The following is a 17654-nucleotide window of genomic DNA, read 5'->3' as shown; positions in this document are numbered from 1 at the left end:
CCCGCACCGCGCCGTGACCCCGCACCGCGCCGTGACCCCGCGGCCCCTCTGAGCCCCGCGGGATCCGGGAGGGCCCGCGCAGCCTGCGCGAGACCCCAGCTGTCGGAAGCCTTGTCCCACCCGCTAGAAGGGATCGCTGTTCCGTAGAGCCTCGTTTGGTTTCTACAGGCGCCTAAACATGAACGCCAAGACCGCCATAGATCGAATTATTGGCAAGGGGGGACTAAAGTCGGGCAACTCCAGAGCTGACAGTGGGCTCGAGAAGGGTAAGCAGGAGGGTGCTGCCCCGAGGAAATCCATGGAGGAAGTCGCCACAGGAAGAGGCAAAATGACGGACCCGGAGAGGAGCGGGCTCCTTCAGGTGAGCCGGGCTCTCCCTGAGCCAGCGCAGGCCGTGTCCCACGGATACGGCACTCGGCCTCGGGAGTGTCAGGAAAATCCACCAACGCCAGAGGTTTATGTCCAAAAAGGAGTCACGGGAGTCCTTCGACTTAATTCAGATAAAGGGAGAGAGGCCACTGGGGCACACGCCCTCGGGATCTTCTCTCTCGCGGTTTCGGAGGGCGCAGCCTCCCTTTTTCCCTAAACTCCCGGCCGCGTGTTGCCCTCTTCCTTTCCCCACTGCCTGAGGTACTGGGGAGGTGCAGCCTTCCCGAACCGCCTACCCCATATCGCCCCTTGAACCTCCTTTTTTACCCCGAAGTTCAGAAGGTCAGGCTTGTGCAGACCCTTGTCTATTTCAGGAACCAAACTGTCTGGGCGTGGTAACGAACCTGCTGCCCAAAGTCAGTAAAGGCATTAAGACCCATTTCAAAGACGTTAACACCCATCAAATTGCTTGTAAAGACATTGGCACACATCTTTCCTCTCAGGAGCAAGAGCCCCACCTTTCCTCTTATAACTTTTGACGTCACGACTGGTTTAGTAGTGTTAGACAGTTAAGACAAACTTTTAATTTGGCACTTTCATTCTCAGATATTTTTCAATGATAGCCGAGCTAATAAAATCACACGCATCTGACAAGGCTGGTAGATACAAAGAGCTGAGGCCAGAGGTGCCAGTTAGTCCATTAAGACCTGTCCTCACGTGTCCAATAGAACACGTCTCAGAGAATTATTTTAAGCACTTCCTGAAAAGAACTTTATGTTCACAAACATTTGATTAAGAACATGCCAAAAAGTGCAGAGTGTTTGTTTGAATTGAATTGTCAAGCTCCCACTCAGCTATAGGTAACTGAAACTGTCATCAGGTCGCTACATTTTTCTTCCATTGCAGCTAAAGAGCAAAAACTAAGACACTGCAAAGTATTGCAGCATCATTATGTCTATACGACTGTTCCACTCAAGGTAAACCTGTGGCTGCAGAGAGAGAAGTTCAAGACTTAATATGTGACCTAGTCACATGCTGTCAGGCTTCCAAGAAGGACACAGAAACTTTAGATAGACTCTAGGAAAGGATACAACTAATGGAGAATAGGTGCACTAGTATTTCTAGGCCACTTTTTTTAACAAAAGGGCTTGTCATGTGTCTGTGCCACAATGTCAGATGAGAAGTCCTAAGCTGAGGATGAGCTATGGCTGGGCAGCTCATGCACAGTTGTGGCTAAATTCCTTAGTGTATTTGCTGAGTCTGTTGCTGTTTGCTCGGTGTTGGTTACTTAATACTGGTTTCCTATAAACTAGGAAAAACTAGGAAAAACATCGTGTTTGATATACCAGGTACTCTTTGGTGTCACTATTTTAATTTTAGTGAGCAGTGGTGTTCAACCACTCCCTAAATGAGGCTCTCTCAAATTCACTTTCTTTCAGTTTCTCTTTCTAATGACTTGATGTCAACGTGCAGGATTTCTACATCAGCCTTTCTCACACAGAATTAAATTCTATCACATCCAAAGTTCATGCAGAGCCCCATGACATCTTAAATGCAGTACTAATTCTGTATAATGGTTACCTGTGCTGGAGGCCTACTGGAAAAAGAGTGCATGTTGAAAATACCTACTTAAGCACATTTTGAAGCTACAGGGCCAGATAATATGGAAAACAGGATCCTTGTCTTGAATGCTTTATAATAACTCTCTTGTAACTTACTGCCATGTAGTTTGCAAGAAGGCTTCCCAAAAGCTACCAACTATGCTAAGAAATATACTAAGAAATGTAGCTGGAAGTGTTTTGGAGTTCATGTACTGCTTTTGTTTTAAGGCTCATATACTATAGTGATCTTAATTCATATGCAAAACTGAGTACCTGCTAAGCCTGTGAAATTTGGTTCTTTGTATTCTTTCCTCGTTTTATCTGTTTCAGACTGGTTTTACTATCACTTGAAATATTTCAGGTAATCGCTCTAGTATTGTCTGCTTTGAGTTAAAAATAATTTTCTCAGCTAATTAAAGGCCAAGAGAGAACTTTGAAAGTGAGTATCATAGAGTCATAGAATGGGTTGGGTAGGAAGAGACCTTAAAGATCACCTAGTTCTAACCCCCCTGCCATGGGCAGGGACACCTTCCACTAGACCCTGCTGCTCAGATCATCTCACACTACTGTAAACTTGCTAATGCATTTGATGCATAGACTAACACTTACTCCTTTTTATTCTGTTTCATTTAGAAAATACTTTCTCTTGAAAAAGAAAAAGAAAAATACAACCATCTTCTTGGAGAGAAGGACAGAGAAATCCAAAACCTGAAAGACAAGCTGAAGTCCAAAACCAAGAATAGTAAAGTCTCCTTACTACAAAATCAACTAGAGGAAAAAACAAAGGAAGCAGAAAGGAGAGAACAGTTACTTTGTTCTCTATCAGAAGAAATTAACCGGTTAAAATGTAATTTATCTGCAGTCATGGCAAAATGCTCTGATCTTGAGAACAAAGCCAGTAGTACTTCTCAGGCATCCCAGGTAAGCACTGAAGAAATATTTCAATTGCAAATTGGAATTTATGCCCACTAAGCACCAATACCTGTCATAAAATAGGAGGGGTTTTTAGTTTTCTTACAAGCTGTGTTGCATGCTGAAATATTATTGTATGAAGTGAGATGGTATCCAGATTGAACTCTAAATGAGGAACAGTCAGAGAGCACAACTTCAGGCAATGCAGCGGGGGAGGGAATTCTCTCCTGCTGTATTGCAGGGTCCCTTATTCAAGCTCACACACAGGCAGTGTGACTTGTGATACTACATGTGATGATCCACTGTTGCTTAAGCAGGCACTGTGCCCTTCTCTGATTTGTGTGCTCAGTGATTAGACAGAGTGAGAAGGCCGCAGTGGGGCACAAATAAAGACAAACTCAGCTCCTCACCTAATTCAGCTTCAGTCATGAAAATATCTTTCTTCTCTCTGTTCTTATGAATCCTCATCTGTGTCTCAGTTGTTAAAACTAATGGTCTGTACTTTCTAGAAATGGCATCACACATGGTAAATTCTTCACTGTGATATAGGATAGGACAGGAATAATGAGTGTCTCCTCTCATGTAAAGTGGTCAGTAGGTATGGTGCCAATCCTTGGCAGTGTTTACAAATCTATTGAGGATTCTACAGTTATTTTTCCACCCCCAGCCCGTTCTAGTGTTCTTTGGAAAATGCCGTAGTATCTCTGTGAGGGGCACAGGGAAGTTGTTTAGGCACAGGCGCCTAAAAATAGGTGCCTGTAAGTCTGTCTTTTCCAGCTTTTGACCTGCAGATGGTGCTGGTTCCCTGCACTCTACACGGGAGTTGAGCAATTTCTAGAAATTCTGCTATAGCCAAATACATGACAGAGTATCTTCATCTACTACTTTTGAATGATAATACATGTATATATAGTACTTCTAATAATGCAGTATACTGAGAAATACTGCTTTAAATGCAACGTATTTATTTTAAATTTTAAGAGACTTTGAACTTTGTTAGAGGTGTTAAAATGTATGTTAAATAAATAGATTTTCATTATTTTTTTTTGCAATAATCCACCAAAACATGTATTACTTTAAAACCTTAGTTTTCTTTTAAATTTTTAACTGATTTATCAACAGAGTACAATGATGTTTTGACTGGATATCTTGGAGAATTTGAACACAAGTGTAGCAATGCTGCTTGAAACTGCCAGGTGGTATACGAGCTCTGAAATGGAAACAACAGTTTTATGACACAATTTTGGGAAAGTTTTCACTGAGGCAGGATTCTAATGTTCATAGAAACAAGTTCAGTGTCTCTAAATTGCATTTTTTATTAGGAAGTGTTGAAGTTTAATAATTGCATTCAAAGTTCTGTATTTTTAAGCTATAAGTTGTTATAAATCATGTTCCAAGACCCATAGAAAATTTGGGTAGTAATCTACATTTTTTTTCTCATTGAAGTTCCCTCTGACTTATACCTACACAATTTCATAAACACTTTGTATCATGCAGAGAAGAAATAGGACTGTGTAACTGCTCTCTAGTTTAACATGGGTCTCAAAAACTCTCCTACTCATACATGTACATGAGTCATACTCACTGTCCTGTGGATCAGGTCTCAGAAAATCAGGCAGTTTGTCCTTATGCTTCCAGACAGGCTTGCACAATTTCCCAGATGTTTACAGTCTTCCTGTTATCCCAGGGAAGCATCGAGGTCCCTGGCTTTCCCCAGCAACTCCTGTATGTCTGGGTTATTGTTAAACGTATGAGGATACAAAAATAGAAGAAACATTTACCTCTCTTTGTGCACTTAAATAATACCCTTATATATCTTCATTTTTCAAAAGCTCTTTGAGGAACACCCTTCAGGATTTCCAAGACAGCAGTTCAACAGAAAATGCATGATGGTTTCCTTAGGAAATGGTTTAATGTAATTACGAGTAGCAGACTTATGGAATAAATTCCATGTAAATCTTTCTCCCATATCTTGCAGAAGAGTCTATTTTAAATATATGAAATGGCTTTCTACATAACTTGTATACTTCAAAAACAAAAACCCAACAACCACCTATAAAGACTTTAAACACAAAATGCACAGCTGTTTTAATTTTTTAAATATTCTTATGCTATTTATATGAGATTAATAGTTACAAAGGAGTAGCTTTGCTGTTTCAGCCATCTATTTGAAACAACACTAACAAGTTGTTCTTTGTCTGCAGGAAGCTGCAACAAACAGCACTGAAGTTGAAAGACAATTGAAAGATGTAAGTTCCCTGTACATTTCAAGTACATACCGTCTGCATTGAGATGCCGAAGAATGTAAATGATCATCATGTACATTTTTGGGTAGTATGGGACCTCAGAGGGTATGTTTTTCTCTAAAATATAATCCCTAAAATTATTTTGTGACAAGGCAATAATTTAAATTTAAAAACCCAAAAACTTCCAAAAGAAAAAATTAAGATTTAAATCGTCTTGAAAGACCTTGCTTGGAACATTAGAACAAAGTGGTTGCTGACAAATCAGGAGCCTCTAGGAACCTGACACTGCCTGGGACAGCATGAGGTTGGATCAGAAACCTGAGGTCCTTTCCAAGCTGAGTAAGTCTATGAGCCAAGCAGCTAAAAAATACATGTCCTCGTTCTTACAAACTAAATTGCAATGATACAGTTTTATTTTATTCCATTTTCAAGGTCTGTTATTTTATATTTGAGATTGAAAAGCTAATTCTTCATAATCTAGGCATGACTCATGAAAGCCTTTGTTCTTTAAGTAATTTTCCCATTGCTGCAGTTTTAACTTATGCTCAGCATCCTGACTTAACTTTCCAAATGAAGATGGATTTGTTTATTTATTGTACAGATTACTACAATTTGCAGCAGGCTATCTTTAAACTGTCTAATATATATAACTTCCAATATTTTTAAGACATAAGACATATACTTTTAAAATCTGAATAATTAGCAGAGACTTTTTTGTTGTTCTTCTGTTTCTTTTCATGAAGGCTCTTGAGAAAAACCAACAGTGGCTACTGTATGACCAGCAACGGGAAGCATATGTCAGGGGATTGCTTGGAAGGATCTTTGAACTTGAACAGAAGGCAGAAATAGTTAGCCAACAAGAATCTAAATCAAATTCAGAAGGTATCAACTTTCTTTTTTCCCCACAAGTGACCCAAACCATAATTTTCTGTAGAATAAATTTTCTGAAAACTAATTATAGCACACTTAAACAAAATCAACACTTCGTTCTCAACACTTTGCCTGCTTAATGGTAAAACTTGGTTAAATAATATTTCTCTGCTTCCTGCTATCTAGCTATGTTACTTGACCAACAGTAGTTCCTGTTCTTATCCTCTTCAAAGATGGTTTTTAACAGCCTTGACACTCTATTAGCAACCTCTCTGTTTGTGGAAAGTGTTGAGGCAAATAGATGTATGTCTCCCATCCTTCAAAGTACACTTTCAATCGACATAATGAAAGCATTAAGGATTTACTAGCAAGGTGTGGATCAGATTTTTTTTTAATTTACTTTTTTCAAAATAAATATTATAAAAATGACTCAAGATTGCCACGTTCTTTGCTCACCTGGACAGTTGTTACAGGGCAAGAAAACCTGTGATAGGTTTTGGCATCTCTCCAAAGCAGTGTTTCACAATAAGGATCTGGCTACCTACAGCTCACTTCCTTGCTGTGCAGTTCCTCAATAAGGCACACCCTCTCAGTATTAATAAAATTTAAATCATACTGAGCAGAAGAACCAGAAGGCTTCCTTTTCTTATTATCAATTATTAATTTCATACATGGTGCAACTGACCTGCAAAGTAAATTCACTAAACAGAACTAGCATCGTGTGGAGTAAGAGCATGCCCACAGACTTGCCACTTAGTAATTCACGGGCAGTGGCTTGGTTTCTGTATTGCTGTTTGAATCTTTCTGGAAAACAGTAAAATATCATCATAATCTTGTTTTGGTGCTGTTCACTAATCTACAAACAGTATTTTTAGAGGGAGGCAGACTCAGCCCACCAGGAAATGTACCCCAGAGTTACTGCAGTCAAAGCTTTGCCGCAAGGGCAGCCAGGAGGCTAGAAGTCAGGGTGTAAGAAAGTTCCTCTCTTCAAGCAGCTAGGCAGTAGCAGAAATCCAAGTTTCTAAGAACCTAGCTATACAAGTTGAAAGTATATATGACAAGTCTTTCCAAGGAAAAACTTGGCCTATCTCTGAGAGTGTCATTGCCCTATAAAGGAGTATTGCTAATGAGAAGGTAGGGCTTAGTTCATAGGAAAAGTATCAAAGTCACAAAACTTACAGTGCCAAAAATCAGCAAAGCCCATGAAATTCTGCATCCCTCATTCTGCTTCTACATATATTTTGTATTACTTCTGAATTTCTGCAGTCTGCCTCTTAATATTTTCCTACTTATTAAACTTTTCTTGGGTCAACAAGCAGAAATTTTTCTAACTCTAGTTTAAGTAATAGTTGCTACCCAAGAAGAAAGCATTTTTTTAATCAAAAGAACTATCTTAGTCCTTTCTATTTGCTATTTAGAAGTAAATTATGGCATACTATTTGGAAAAGATGGTCTGCAAAAGACAGTGGGAAGTCTGGCTTTGGTCAACAAGGTTGAAGTAGAAGGTTGAAGTATCCTCAAGGGTATCTCTGGGGAGGGAGTAATGCCAGCAGCTTGGCTAAGGAGCCTAAAAGTGGAAGTAGGAATCCAGTGTCTTTGGGTCAGATTCCCATGTGTCAGTATAATGTATGAGGCCTTGTAAGAACTGTGTTTTCCAGTAAGTATATTGGTAAGGAGACTTAATGCATTATAAATACTGAAAGTTGTTTCAACTACAGTTTAGTTCTAATCTGAGCTGTGCAATAGCCTACTACATCAATTTCTATTAATAAGCCTTAAAATGTTGTTAAAGATTTAGTGCTCTGATTTTTAAGTGTTTTTTCTTCACATTACTAACTCAATTATTGCTGACTCATTAAGGTCATCTACAGGAAGAAAAGCAAGAATACTATGACCAGCTGTTAGTAACTGGTAAGCGCGATCCTGAGACTGAAAGACGCACTATAACCCAGCTGAGATCTGAATTAAACGAACTCAAAAAGACATATGAAGAAACACAAGGGGAAATGATGAGTTTAAATGCCTTATTGCAGTCACAACGGGTTGCTGAAATGAAGACTCAAGAAAATGAAAATAAAATGAAAGAGAAAGCGCAAAGACTAAAACAAGAAAATGAAACTATCAAAGAACAGCTCAGAGAAGAAAAAGAAAAGTCTGAAGATCTTTTATGTCAGGTAAGTGGATGGATTTGGAGGTTTGAGATCATTAGCAAAGAATCAAGAGAGATGAAAATTCATAGTTAATCAGAATGGCCCATCCCTCTCTCTGGTAACTCTGCTTCGCATAGATCTAGACTCATGTCCTTGTGGTTAAAACTGAATTGTTTAAACTGGGAACGTCTTTGTTCAATCATTTCCCTGGTCTTAAGGGACACGAAAGAGAAGTGAGAAAATATTGAATTGATTCTAATACAGTTCATCCTTAAGACTAATAGTAGATGAGAACAAGAAAGGTAAAAATTCATTTTATCATGCGCTCCTATGGAATACTACTAATATTTGCTGTCACCTGGCAGCTACAATACAACTGATATTTAAAATAAGAGAATAAAATTTACTAGACACCAAAGTAGGCCAAAAACCAGAACAACAGTTAAGCTCTCTAAACACAGGCTGGTTCTCACTGGTTAATAGTGATTAAAAGATGTTTATTTTATTTTTTGAAGCTGAACCAACAGCATTATCATAAAAGCTGATACATGCTGAAAGCAGAGAACATTTTAATGTATGCATTTACTTAATGATTATAGTATAGTCCTTTCTGACCCTTAAACTTGTTCTCTTAAATTAAAAAAAGCGGCATTGTTTGTTTTTTATTAACATCATATCGTGTTAGTGCAAACATAGGTTTTGTGAGTATATTTTTGTCAGTATCTTGGCAATCACCTAGGAGGCTTCAGTTTTTCGTTTCTTTTTTTTAACAATAACATTATCCTGCATTCCACCTTCTCAGTGCAGTAACAATTTTTCACTAGGGTTTTCCTTGGGGAAGTAGAGATTTGAATTGAGTTGGTTGTTGCATAACAGGCATACATTTTCTGTTGGCATTGGAATGTAAGAGTTTGCTTCCATCCCATTATAAATTAATTATTTTTAATTAATTATTTTATTAACTATTGTATATGGAAGGTGTTTGTTACAAATGTTCATCTGCCTTGTAGGTGCAACTTCTTCGTAAATCATTGTTCAAACAGGAGGCAGAACACACAAGAATAGCTTTGTTGGAACAACAGGTACCAAATTATGTGCTAAAGTGCTGATATTTAATCTGTGTTAGGCACAAAGTCTTTCTAGACTAACTTCACATTTAAGAATGATTAGTATATTAGATAAAGTAATGCTAGGCATGAATATTCAACCATGCATAATCTCTTGATACTTCTAAAAATTTTGACACATCTGTCAGGAGAAAAATCTGTAACCTTGCACTGATAAGAGGGTATGATCAAACCTGATGCTATTTTCTCCACAATCACTTGTTCAACAGTTACAGCCTCAGATAAGGCACAGGAAACATCCTAAAACTAATCACCTAATTGAAGTTTTGTAATGTATTTTTGATATAGTTATAGAAATAATTGCATTGCCATATTTTGTTTTCTTTATTTGAAACTGAAACACCCTCCAACCAAAATATCTTTATACTGCACCTCTGCTAAGGGAGATTTTAGTAACTGGGCATGTGTGAATTTCATTGTAGTGAAAGCAACAGGAATTTTTAATTTTTCATTTAAAATTTTGTTTTAATCCCATTTTAAGATGTTATTGCAGAGCAAAACTGACTTTAAATATATAAATGGGAAACATTCCTCCCAATTCATAGTAACTTTGACTTTAATTTTTCACTTTGTGGGGCTGTCAGATCCAGATATGCACCACAGACTTAGAGAATGGAAAGCTTGATCGCCAGAACTTGAAGCATCAGTTAAACCAAGTTCTCAAGGAGCTGCACAAGGCCAAGGAGAAAATAACCTATCTGGAACCTCTGGTATGTACTGAATAACTTGCAGGTGAATTTAGCCAGGGATTTTGCATAAACATACATCTGCTTACTTTGGGATCTCATTTCAAGCATTAAGTGTTCCTCCATCCTTTATGTCTATTTCCCCAAGGTGCAGAGCCAGGTGCCAGCCAGGCAGGCATTGCTTTTCTCTCCAGCATGCATGGAGCAGGAGTACTGCAGCAGGAGCTCCAGAACAGTCAGGGTGCTGAGCAGGGAACACGCTGTATTTTGTATCACAGTGTGTGACCCAGTTTTGTCTGTTGCACCGTGACAAAGCTGCAATGTGCTTCCACTCAGACTTGTTGCTGGTGAACAGGGCACAGTCCTTAGTGCTGTAACACACACAAGGCTTGTGTGCCATCAGGCTTAATATATTTTCCTACAGTACTTGATCAGTGCATGCATGCCCCAGTCTCACAGTGAAGCTCCTCCTTTTCCAGAAACTCCGGGAATCTGGACGCATGGAACCACAAGAAGATTTGCAAGCTGTATTTGACAAGAAGCTGACCACATATGACAGAAGTCCTCCCCTGAAACATTCCAGCTGCCTTAATGAAAGTTTTCTCGAGTGTCCCAGATGTAAAGTGGCATATCCAACAAGCCAGCATAGAGAATTACTAGCACACATTGACATCTGTACAGCTTGAGCTCCAAATGGACTTACTATCTTTGCTTCATATATGCTGCCAATATGCTTGGCAAAAGATCTTTTAAAGCTTTTTTCTTACAGTTCTATAAAGGACTGCTAATTTTATAATTCAGTTCCACAAAAACAGTATTAACATTGTAATTTGACCTCAGTATTTTACCTCATGTTTTTGCAAAACAGCTACTGCATTTTCTGGTTGCAAACAGAAATATTTTTAGAATTAGGAATATTTAAAATAGTAAACTACTGACTTTTTTTTTTCTTTTTGCACTATTAAATGTAAGAATAGTAAAAGCACAACTATTGGGTCAGACTATATTTTAGTTTTGGCATACCCAGTTCTTGGTTGTAGAATCCTGATGATTGTGCTTGTACCTTAACTGACAAGAATAGCTGCAAAAGACTTTTGGCCCTTGTAGGTGCACTATATATATATTTATTTATACATGGTATGTGTATAAATGTGTAGTGTGTATATACATATATGTGTTATATATCAAATATATGTGGAATAGATCAACATCTTGATACACAAAAACTCAGGAGGGCCATGTTGGATCTTTGCTGCTTAAGATTAATGTTGAAAACATCAATCTTAAATAGCTGACTATCGTGAGCCACAGTTAGGGGTGACTAAAATGCTGACCAAGGTTTAATCTAAGAAAAGCCAACTTCCTAGCAAACACAAACTTCCTTGGTGCTGAAGAAAGTTTATATTTCAGACAATGTCAGATGCCATTTTTGAAGTTTGGATATAGAATTACACTGAATTAAAACTTGTTTTGCTTCTGTATTTTAGAGGTTAAAGTTGGAAATGTCGGTTATTCAACCTTAGATTTGACAAATGGCCCAAAGTGAAGTTTTTAACAAACTGCTCTAGTGGATTTGAAGTGTCACTGTATTTTGGTATTAATACAAAACACAAGTTAGTGATGAATTCTGGCAACAAATTAGAAGCTGGCAAAAAAAATCCCTAATGGGTTTGCAATTGCTGTGTTATTTTTCTCTAGCACCTACTGTAAACTTGAATGTGTTGCAAGCATTTTGTTCCTTTCATGTGTGGTGAAGTCCCAACAAGAAGTTATTTCTGTGGAAATTATTAAAATGAAGAAATTTTACAAAGATACACTAGTTAAGAATAAATTTACTTATTTTACAAGTTATGGTTTGCTGAGGACACACAAATACCCAAGTATCTTTCTCTGGCCTGCTGATTCTGACAGCTAGCTGGTATCAGCCTTTTCTGTTGTGCTTTGCTGCAGAACTGCATGCATTTACCCCGTGATGTTCACCTTAATCCCTGATGGTTAAAACTTAGATATGAAGGTGCTTTCCGAGTTATTTTTAATCACTTATATTATCAAGAGATGTTATTCTCAATTAAATCCAGTGTTCATGAGACCGAAAATATTAAAAGCTATTATCTTTATACCTGAAATATCTCAGCCAGATTTACTGTATTAGCCACTGTCCACTTTTCAATTCCACTGACTGTCTCAGGCTAATCTTTGTATTTGACAATTTGCTCAACTGCTAGCAACAGGTTTTCTGACCAAAGATATGATAAACTAATGAGTAAAAGAGAAATTATGCTTCAGAATCTCAAGGTTTTGCCATGAGGGAAATAGTCTTAATTTCATATCTTTTAAAAAATATTTTAATTCAGGATAATAGCTATGCTTTTCATTGTAGCCTAATAATTTTAATCTCTAATTAAACTACTTTTGAAAGTTTGTTAGTTTGTCTTTTAACAACACCTTAATCAGCTAGTATTCTATTCTCAGCTGCATACTCAGCATAGTTTCTGCAAAAGGAAATCCTGATCTTTTATGTATTATAAATGAAATAGGTTTGCCTACTACAGGTCAGCACTCTTCAGTAGTTCTGAGGCTTTCTTAAATTAGCATGAAACACTTCCACATTAGAAGCTGGTAGAGGGAGACTTGGAAAGTTGTGATAACCTTTAAAAAGTCTTGTTCATTCCATCTTTCCTGAACTTTAACAATGGATTTAGTCCTACCTGATAAATATTACACCTAAGTACAAAAACCCTCTTGCTGATAAATTTATACAGGTCATTAATGTGGTACATGTTTAAAAATATCAAAATGACATTCTAGTGAAGTAAAACACTTACTTTGAAAGCAGACCCACAAATACTATTGTCATCACTTATATGTAATTAAAACCAACTATAAAACTCCAACTTTATAACGTATGCAGATCGTATCAGTGCTTTTTTTTCATTCCTCAGAAGCTAAGAAATCAGTTTTGTTTTTTTTATTCTGAAAGTTAACAAAGATCTGCTGCTCCTCTCTTTAGTTATATGGAGGAAAGAGAAATTTGTGCCTAACATGCTCACCTGACTCATAAGAATTAATTAGCTGTAAGTATAGTTCTTTTTAAGGCGGGAAGCAACAGCAATGTTTTTGTTACTTCAAGCACTTTGGGTTTACCATTTCAGGAGCCTTTTTCTGTTTTGTCCCTTTCAAGTAATTGAATTTCAACCTAGCAGAAAGTCTGCATTATTTGAAGTTGTTGATCTAGGAAGCTTGGGGGCTAATACGATGGTTTACCAACACTAGTATATTCATAAATCCTAGCTTTCACACTTTTAACAGCTTTTAACAGCAAATTAAGTGGTTTTGATGCAATGTTGGGTGGCTGGAAAGACAGCTAAAACTCCACAATTTTTTTTTCCATAAGGAGAGCTGCTTGTGAAATAAAAACTGAAAGATGGTTCTGTTATTTTTCCTATATCAATGAATCAACTTCTAATAATTTAGTTGCTTGTGCAGCTTTTAGTCTTGGTTTTGATCCATCTTTCACACAGTTATGTTGATTTTGAGTATTATACTTCAAGAACAATTCAGGCTTATAAGAATGTAGTAGAAGTCTTTCAGATTTCTGATCAAATTCATGGAAGAACCAGGCTTATCCAGTCTAGAAAAAAACATTAAAAAATGACAAAAATTCATACAGAGGAAAGAAAAAAATGTAAGCTGTAAGTATTCTTCCAGTGCTCAGTGAGAAGAGTAACATGTTCAAAATTGCAACAGATAAGGAAAATCTTTCTGGTGGTTGGAGTAGATGAGCAGTGAAACACACTGCTTAGGCTCTGAAATCTCCACCACTGGAGATTTATGGGGACATTTATGTAACTACCTAACCTATCCCTGATGGGCAAGTCTGCCTTGGGTCAGTGACATCAGCCACTGATTTTTCACAGTGCCTTGAAGCTGTTTTTAATGACACCTAAAGACCTGCAGGAAAAAAAGACACAATAAGATTTAAATTGAAAAGCCACAATGGTTCTTCTGCACTGACTCTTCATGTTATTTCACTACATGCTAAATTAGTAACTACCGCACCAGAAGTCATTAAAACAGTTTAATCTCGTGTTTCTCAACTGGAAAATTACTGGTATTCCTATATCTGTATAAACTTCTAGTCTAAGCAGACAAAGCTGTTTCAGCACTCATGCATCACTATCCTGCTGATAAGAACAGCATAAATGACACAAGCACAACTTGATGTCACTTAATTCCTTATTACTGGGAAGTGCCTCATTCCCACATTGTTTTAACAAAACACAGTGTCTGGTTCTTTGGTATTTAGGGCATTTAGGCTCCCCTCCATAAGGTGCTCCAGGAAGAAGATTCAGATAACTGGTGTCCTGAGTGGGAGCTGGGCAAGCCAGCTAGTGAGAAACATGACTGCTCAAGAAAGGCTCCTTGCACAGAAAGGAGATGCTCTGGAGGAGTCACAGATGTAAATTCTCTTCTAACATTGTCAATGTCAAATGTGCCTCTCACAAAAAAGCAGACTTCAAGCAGGACGTGTATCCATGAAGTGAGATCTCCCCTCATACCCCCATCAGATCTGGAACAGAGCTCCCCACCAGCACTCAGGGACATACACTCATTTTGCCGTCTCTATGACCAACCAAAATTTTCCGTATTTTATACTGAATTAATAGTTCCAAAAAGATAGAGCAAGATAAGGTGCTTCAAAATATCCTGTAAGAAAGAAGCCTGGGACCTTATCTTGGTGATATCCAGCTGCCTTCTTGATGGAAGTGCAACCAGGTTTAATTTCCCTCATCAATTACAGACTGGTGAATGTCCACACTGTGTCAGTGAAAGTACTGGTTTTATCAATGTAACAAGCTTGATAGGGTCAGTGTAATCTCATTCAACTAGATAGAAAACTCTACAGCCTAATTAAGGCATACATGCTTTCCAGACTCAGTTTATGGGAAGCTCCAAGTCACATCTTATCAGTCATCTCAAATGGCCACTGATAATGAAAACCATGAACAGTGTGAGAAATAACATAATTAGCATTACATTAGGGAAGCCAGAAGGGTTTACAGCAGAATTTAAAGCATTATTTGAACTTCCATTGCTGTTGCAAGATTGATTTTTCTGTTTCTCCAGCCCTAGCTAAGGAGAAGCCTGACAATATAGACAGATGTTCTTTGCAGCAGACAGGCACTGTAGACCTTATTTCAGAAATATGTGGCTTTTAAAAGTAAAGCTGCTATCCCAGTTCTGACCTGAAGAAACCCTGTTGCTCCCAACAAGTTACTCTTCTAAGATGAGACATCAGGGAAAGAAAAGCAAGCTGATTCTCCTTAAACTTCACGAATAAGAGCATTCTCTAATCACTGGGTTCTTGACTATGAAAAGAACCAATGATATCTGTGATCTCTGCACAGCATACATCCCAGCAGAACAATGTGTTCAGGGAATGTCTGAGTACATCTCCTGAGCATGAGAGGCTGGTGATTTAGTTTGTAAATCCTTCAAACATTCACCATAGCTTTTTTTTTTATGCACACCTGAAAGTTAAGCAAAGGTCTAGTGGCACTTTAACATCCAACTGCAAAAAACTCACTCAGGGTCTCAGTTCCTTGGTAAGAGTGTTCTATCAGATCCTGCAATATCCAAACAAACCCTTCTGGTACCCTGTATTCACTGATAAACTCCCTAAATCCATGGGCCAGATGTGTCAGTGTAACACAGTTTCTAAAACTGTTCAGAAACAATCTCATTTAATTATAACAGTTTAGCTAGAGCTGAGTCACTTGGTTAACATGCAGCAAAACAGAAAACATGACCTTCCAGGGGAATTCTATGTTACATGGATTATGTTCTTCATTTGCACTTGGTTCTGAGAGAAATCCCTTCCTTGCTGCAAGCCACAAAGAAATCATTCAATGCTGATGCTGGCAAAATTTCTGGTGGTCTTGGGGACCAAAAGCTGACCCAGCTTTTATTAGAAAGCACATTTACTGACAGTATTATCCGCAGCTCTGCGTTTGACTGAGGCCTTGGTCAGTAGTGCTGCTGCTGCTACAGCTTGAAACTACAGCGCCACTGGCACTTATGCCAGGAAGCTTGCCAGCTTCTGATGGATACTGACCCCAGCAAAATGAGACTTCCCAGAAGAAACAGTGACTTGCTCATGCACCAGAAGAAAGAGGGATTAGTTTTTGACATGATGACGTTAAGTGAAGCATCTAGCTATTTTCAGTGGACACAGGAATGTGTGAACTTGCTACTATGTGTGAACAAACAGATCTATTTATATTTGCACTAAAAGTTTAAAATTGTCCCTCTCACATTGGTGTAAGCACTTTGGCTCACTGATATGAAAGTATAAAATGGGTGAGCAGTTAAAAAACTTCCTAAAAAACAAAATAAATCAAAACAGACTTGTATTTGAGACATGCCTGACAATGGTGTAACTTCTTCTAAGCACAGGATTCATAGTATCTAGAAGCAGAACAGCTGCAGTGTGATATGCAAGAGCAAATATGAAAATAGAAAGGTAACCTTGGTTGAAACGTATGCTAAAAATCTTACTGTGCAGACACATGAGTCATCTACAAGCTTGCAAACTCTCTTGAGAAGACAAAGAGCCAACATTTCTAATGAAATGAATTTACACCACTTAGCAAACATTAAATGTGCAATATATCTGTTACAGAGGTCAGTGCTGTTTACCCATTGTGATGCAGGTGCACCTGTAGATCCAAAGACTTAAACACCCAATCTACATGCAAGAGGATGCATAAATAAGACAAAACCCCTTACTAGATCATGTCCAAATGGAACAAGAACTCCCATCTCCCAGAGTCACCTAGCCCAAGTGGTCCCTCTCTCTGGGAATATTTCTTAATGCTCAAGAAATAAATAAGCTGATCGATCCCCATCTGTCACAACAGTTCATGGTTGCCAGGGGAACAATCTGAAAAGCAGAGCCTGACTAATGGTATCAGGTACCACAGCCCTTTTCTGCGACAGAGAAGGCCAAAGCTTGGGCTTTCATTAGGGATGAAGAAAACACCCACAGAAAAGGAAACAAGATTTTTCCCTGCTAGGTTAGGCAAACCAGCTCCACAGAGGTCTCTGCAGCTTTAATTTAACTTAGGACAATGAAATCAGAGTTGACTCCATGTTTGACTCTGAGCATAAAAGCAAACATAGGTTAAAAAAATTATATAAGTTAAGCAATCATGTCAGGTTTCCAGGCATTCTGTTAATCACTTCCTTGTCATAAGCATGTGGTGCACATACCACACACAGCATCCACCTATTACAGTAAAGCCAGAGTAGCTCTATTGAAGTTACGATTCCTCTCTTCCTCAGATTTCACGTTGTGATGGTTGCTATGATTAGACCTACCCAACAGCAAATACAACTTTTGTACTTCATGGGAGGGAAAAGAAAGCTACTCTTTTAGATAATAGATCCATTAGACCCATGAGTAATCAGAGTATTTTTGCTCCTGCAAGGAGCCCCCATTGGTTTGATCAAACCTGATGGAAACGTGCATGTTTCTTCACACCTCTGCTGTCCCCAGGACTTTGTACACAGGTCAGTGCGAAGTTCACTCACTAACAGCATACCAAAAGCAGCATTTTACTTAGGTTCTCCTGAGCAAACAACAGGCTTATGCCAAGTAAGTAAGGTTGTCACTCACACCTAAGGACCAAAG

The 17654-nt window shown here is 38.3% G+C and overlaps 1 protein-coding gene across 1 annotated transcript; it reads left to right on the top strand.

Moving 5' to 3' along the window:
* Positions 1-6: 6 nt before the first annotated feature.
* On the top strand, positions 7-13387 carry CEP55 (centrosomal protein 55). Its single transcript, XM_008643800.2, has 8 exons — positions 7-361; positions 2604-2891; positions 5087-5131; positions 5872-6010; positions 7859-8172; positions 9159-9230; positions 9860-9985; positions 10441-13387. Exons 1-8 carry the CDS (start codon positions 179-181, stop codon positions 10645-10647), a joined length of 1374 nt encoding a protein of 457 aa, XP_008642022.1. The 5' UTR covers positions 7-178; the 3' UTR covers positions 10648-13387.
* The last annotated feature ends 4267 nt before the right edge of the window (positions 13388-17654 follow it).

This window comes from Corvus brachyrhynchos, unplaced genomic scaffold (genome assembly GCF_000691975.1).
Source record: "Corvus brachyrhynchos isolate BGI_N302 unplaced genomic scaffold, ASM69197v1 scaffold61, whole genome shotgun sequence".
In the NCBI taxonomy this organism is placed as follows: Eukaryota; Metazoa; Chordata; class Aves; order Passeriformes; family Corvidae; genus Corvus; species Corvus brachyrhynchos.
The sequence above is the reverse complement of the archived record's forward strand: the minus strand, read 5'-3'. Positions and strand labels throughout refer to the sequence as shown.

Bases quoted from the DNA above. Each gene is read 5' to 3' on its own strand.
- CEP55 (XM_008643800.2), top strand. From the start codon at position 179: ATGAACGCCAAGACCGCCATAGATCGAATTATTGGCAAGGGGGGACTA. The intron at 5,132-5,871 runs GTAAGTTCCCTG...CTTTTCATGAAG, and splicing joins TTGAAAGACAATTGAAAGAT to GCTCTTGAGAAAAACCAACA. The intron at 6,011-7,858 runs GTATCAACTTTC...TGACTCATTAAG, and splicing joins ATCTAAATCAAATTCAGAAG to GTCATCTACAGGAAGAAAAG.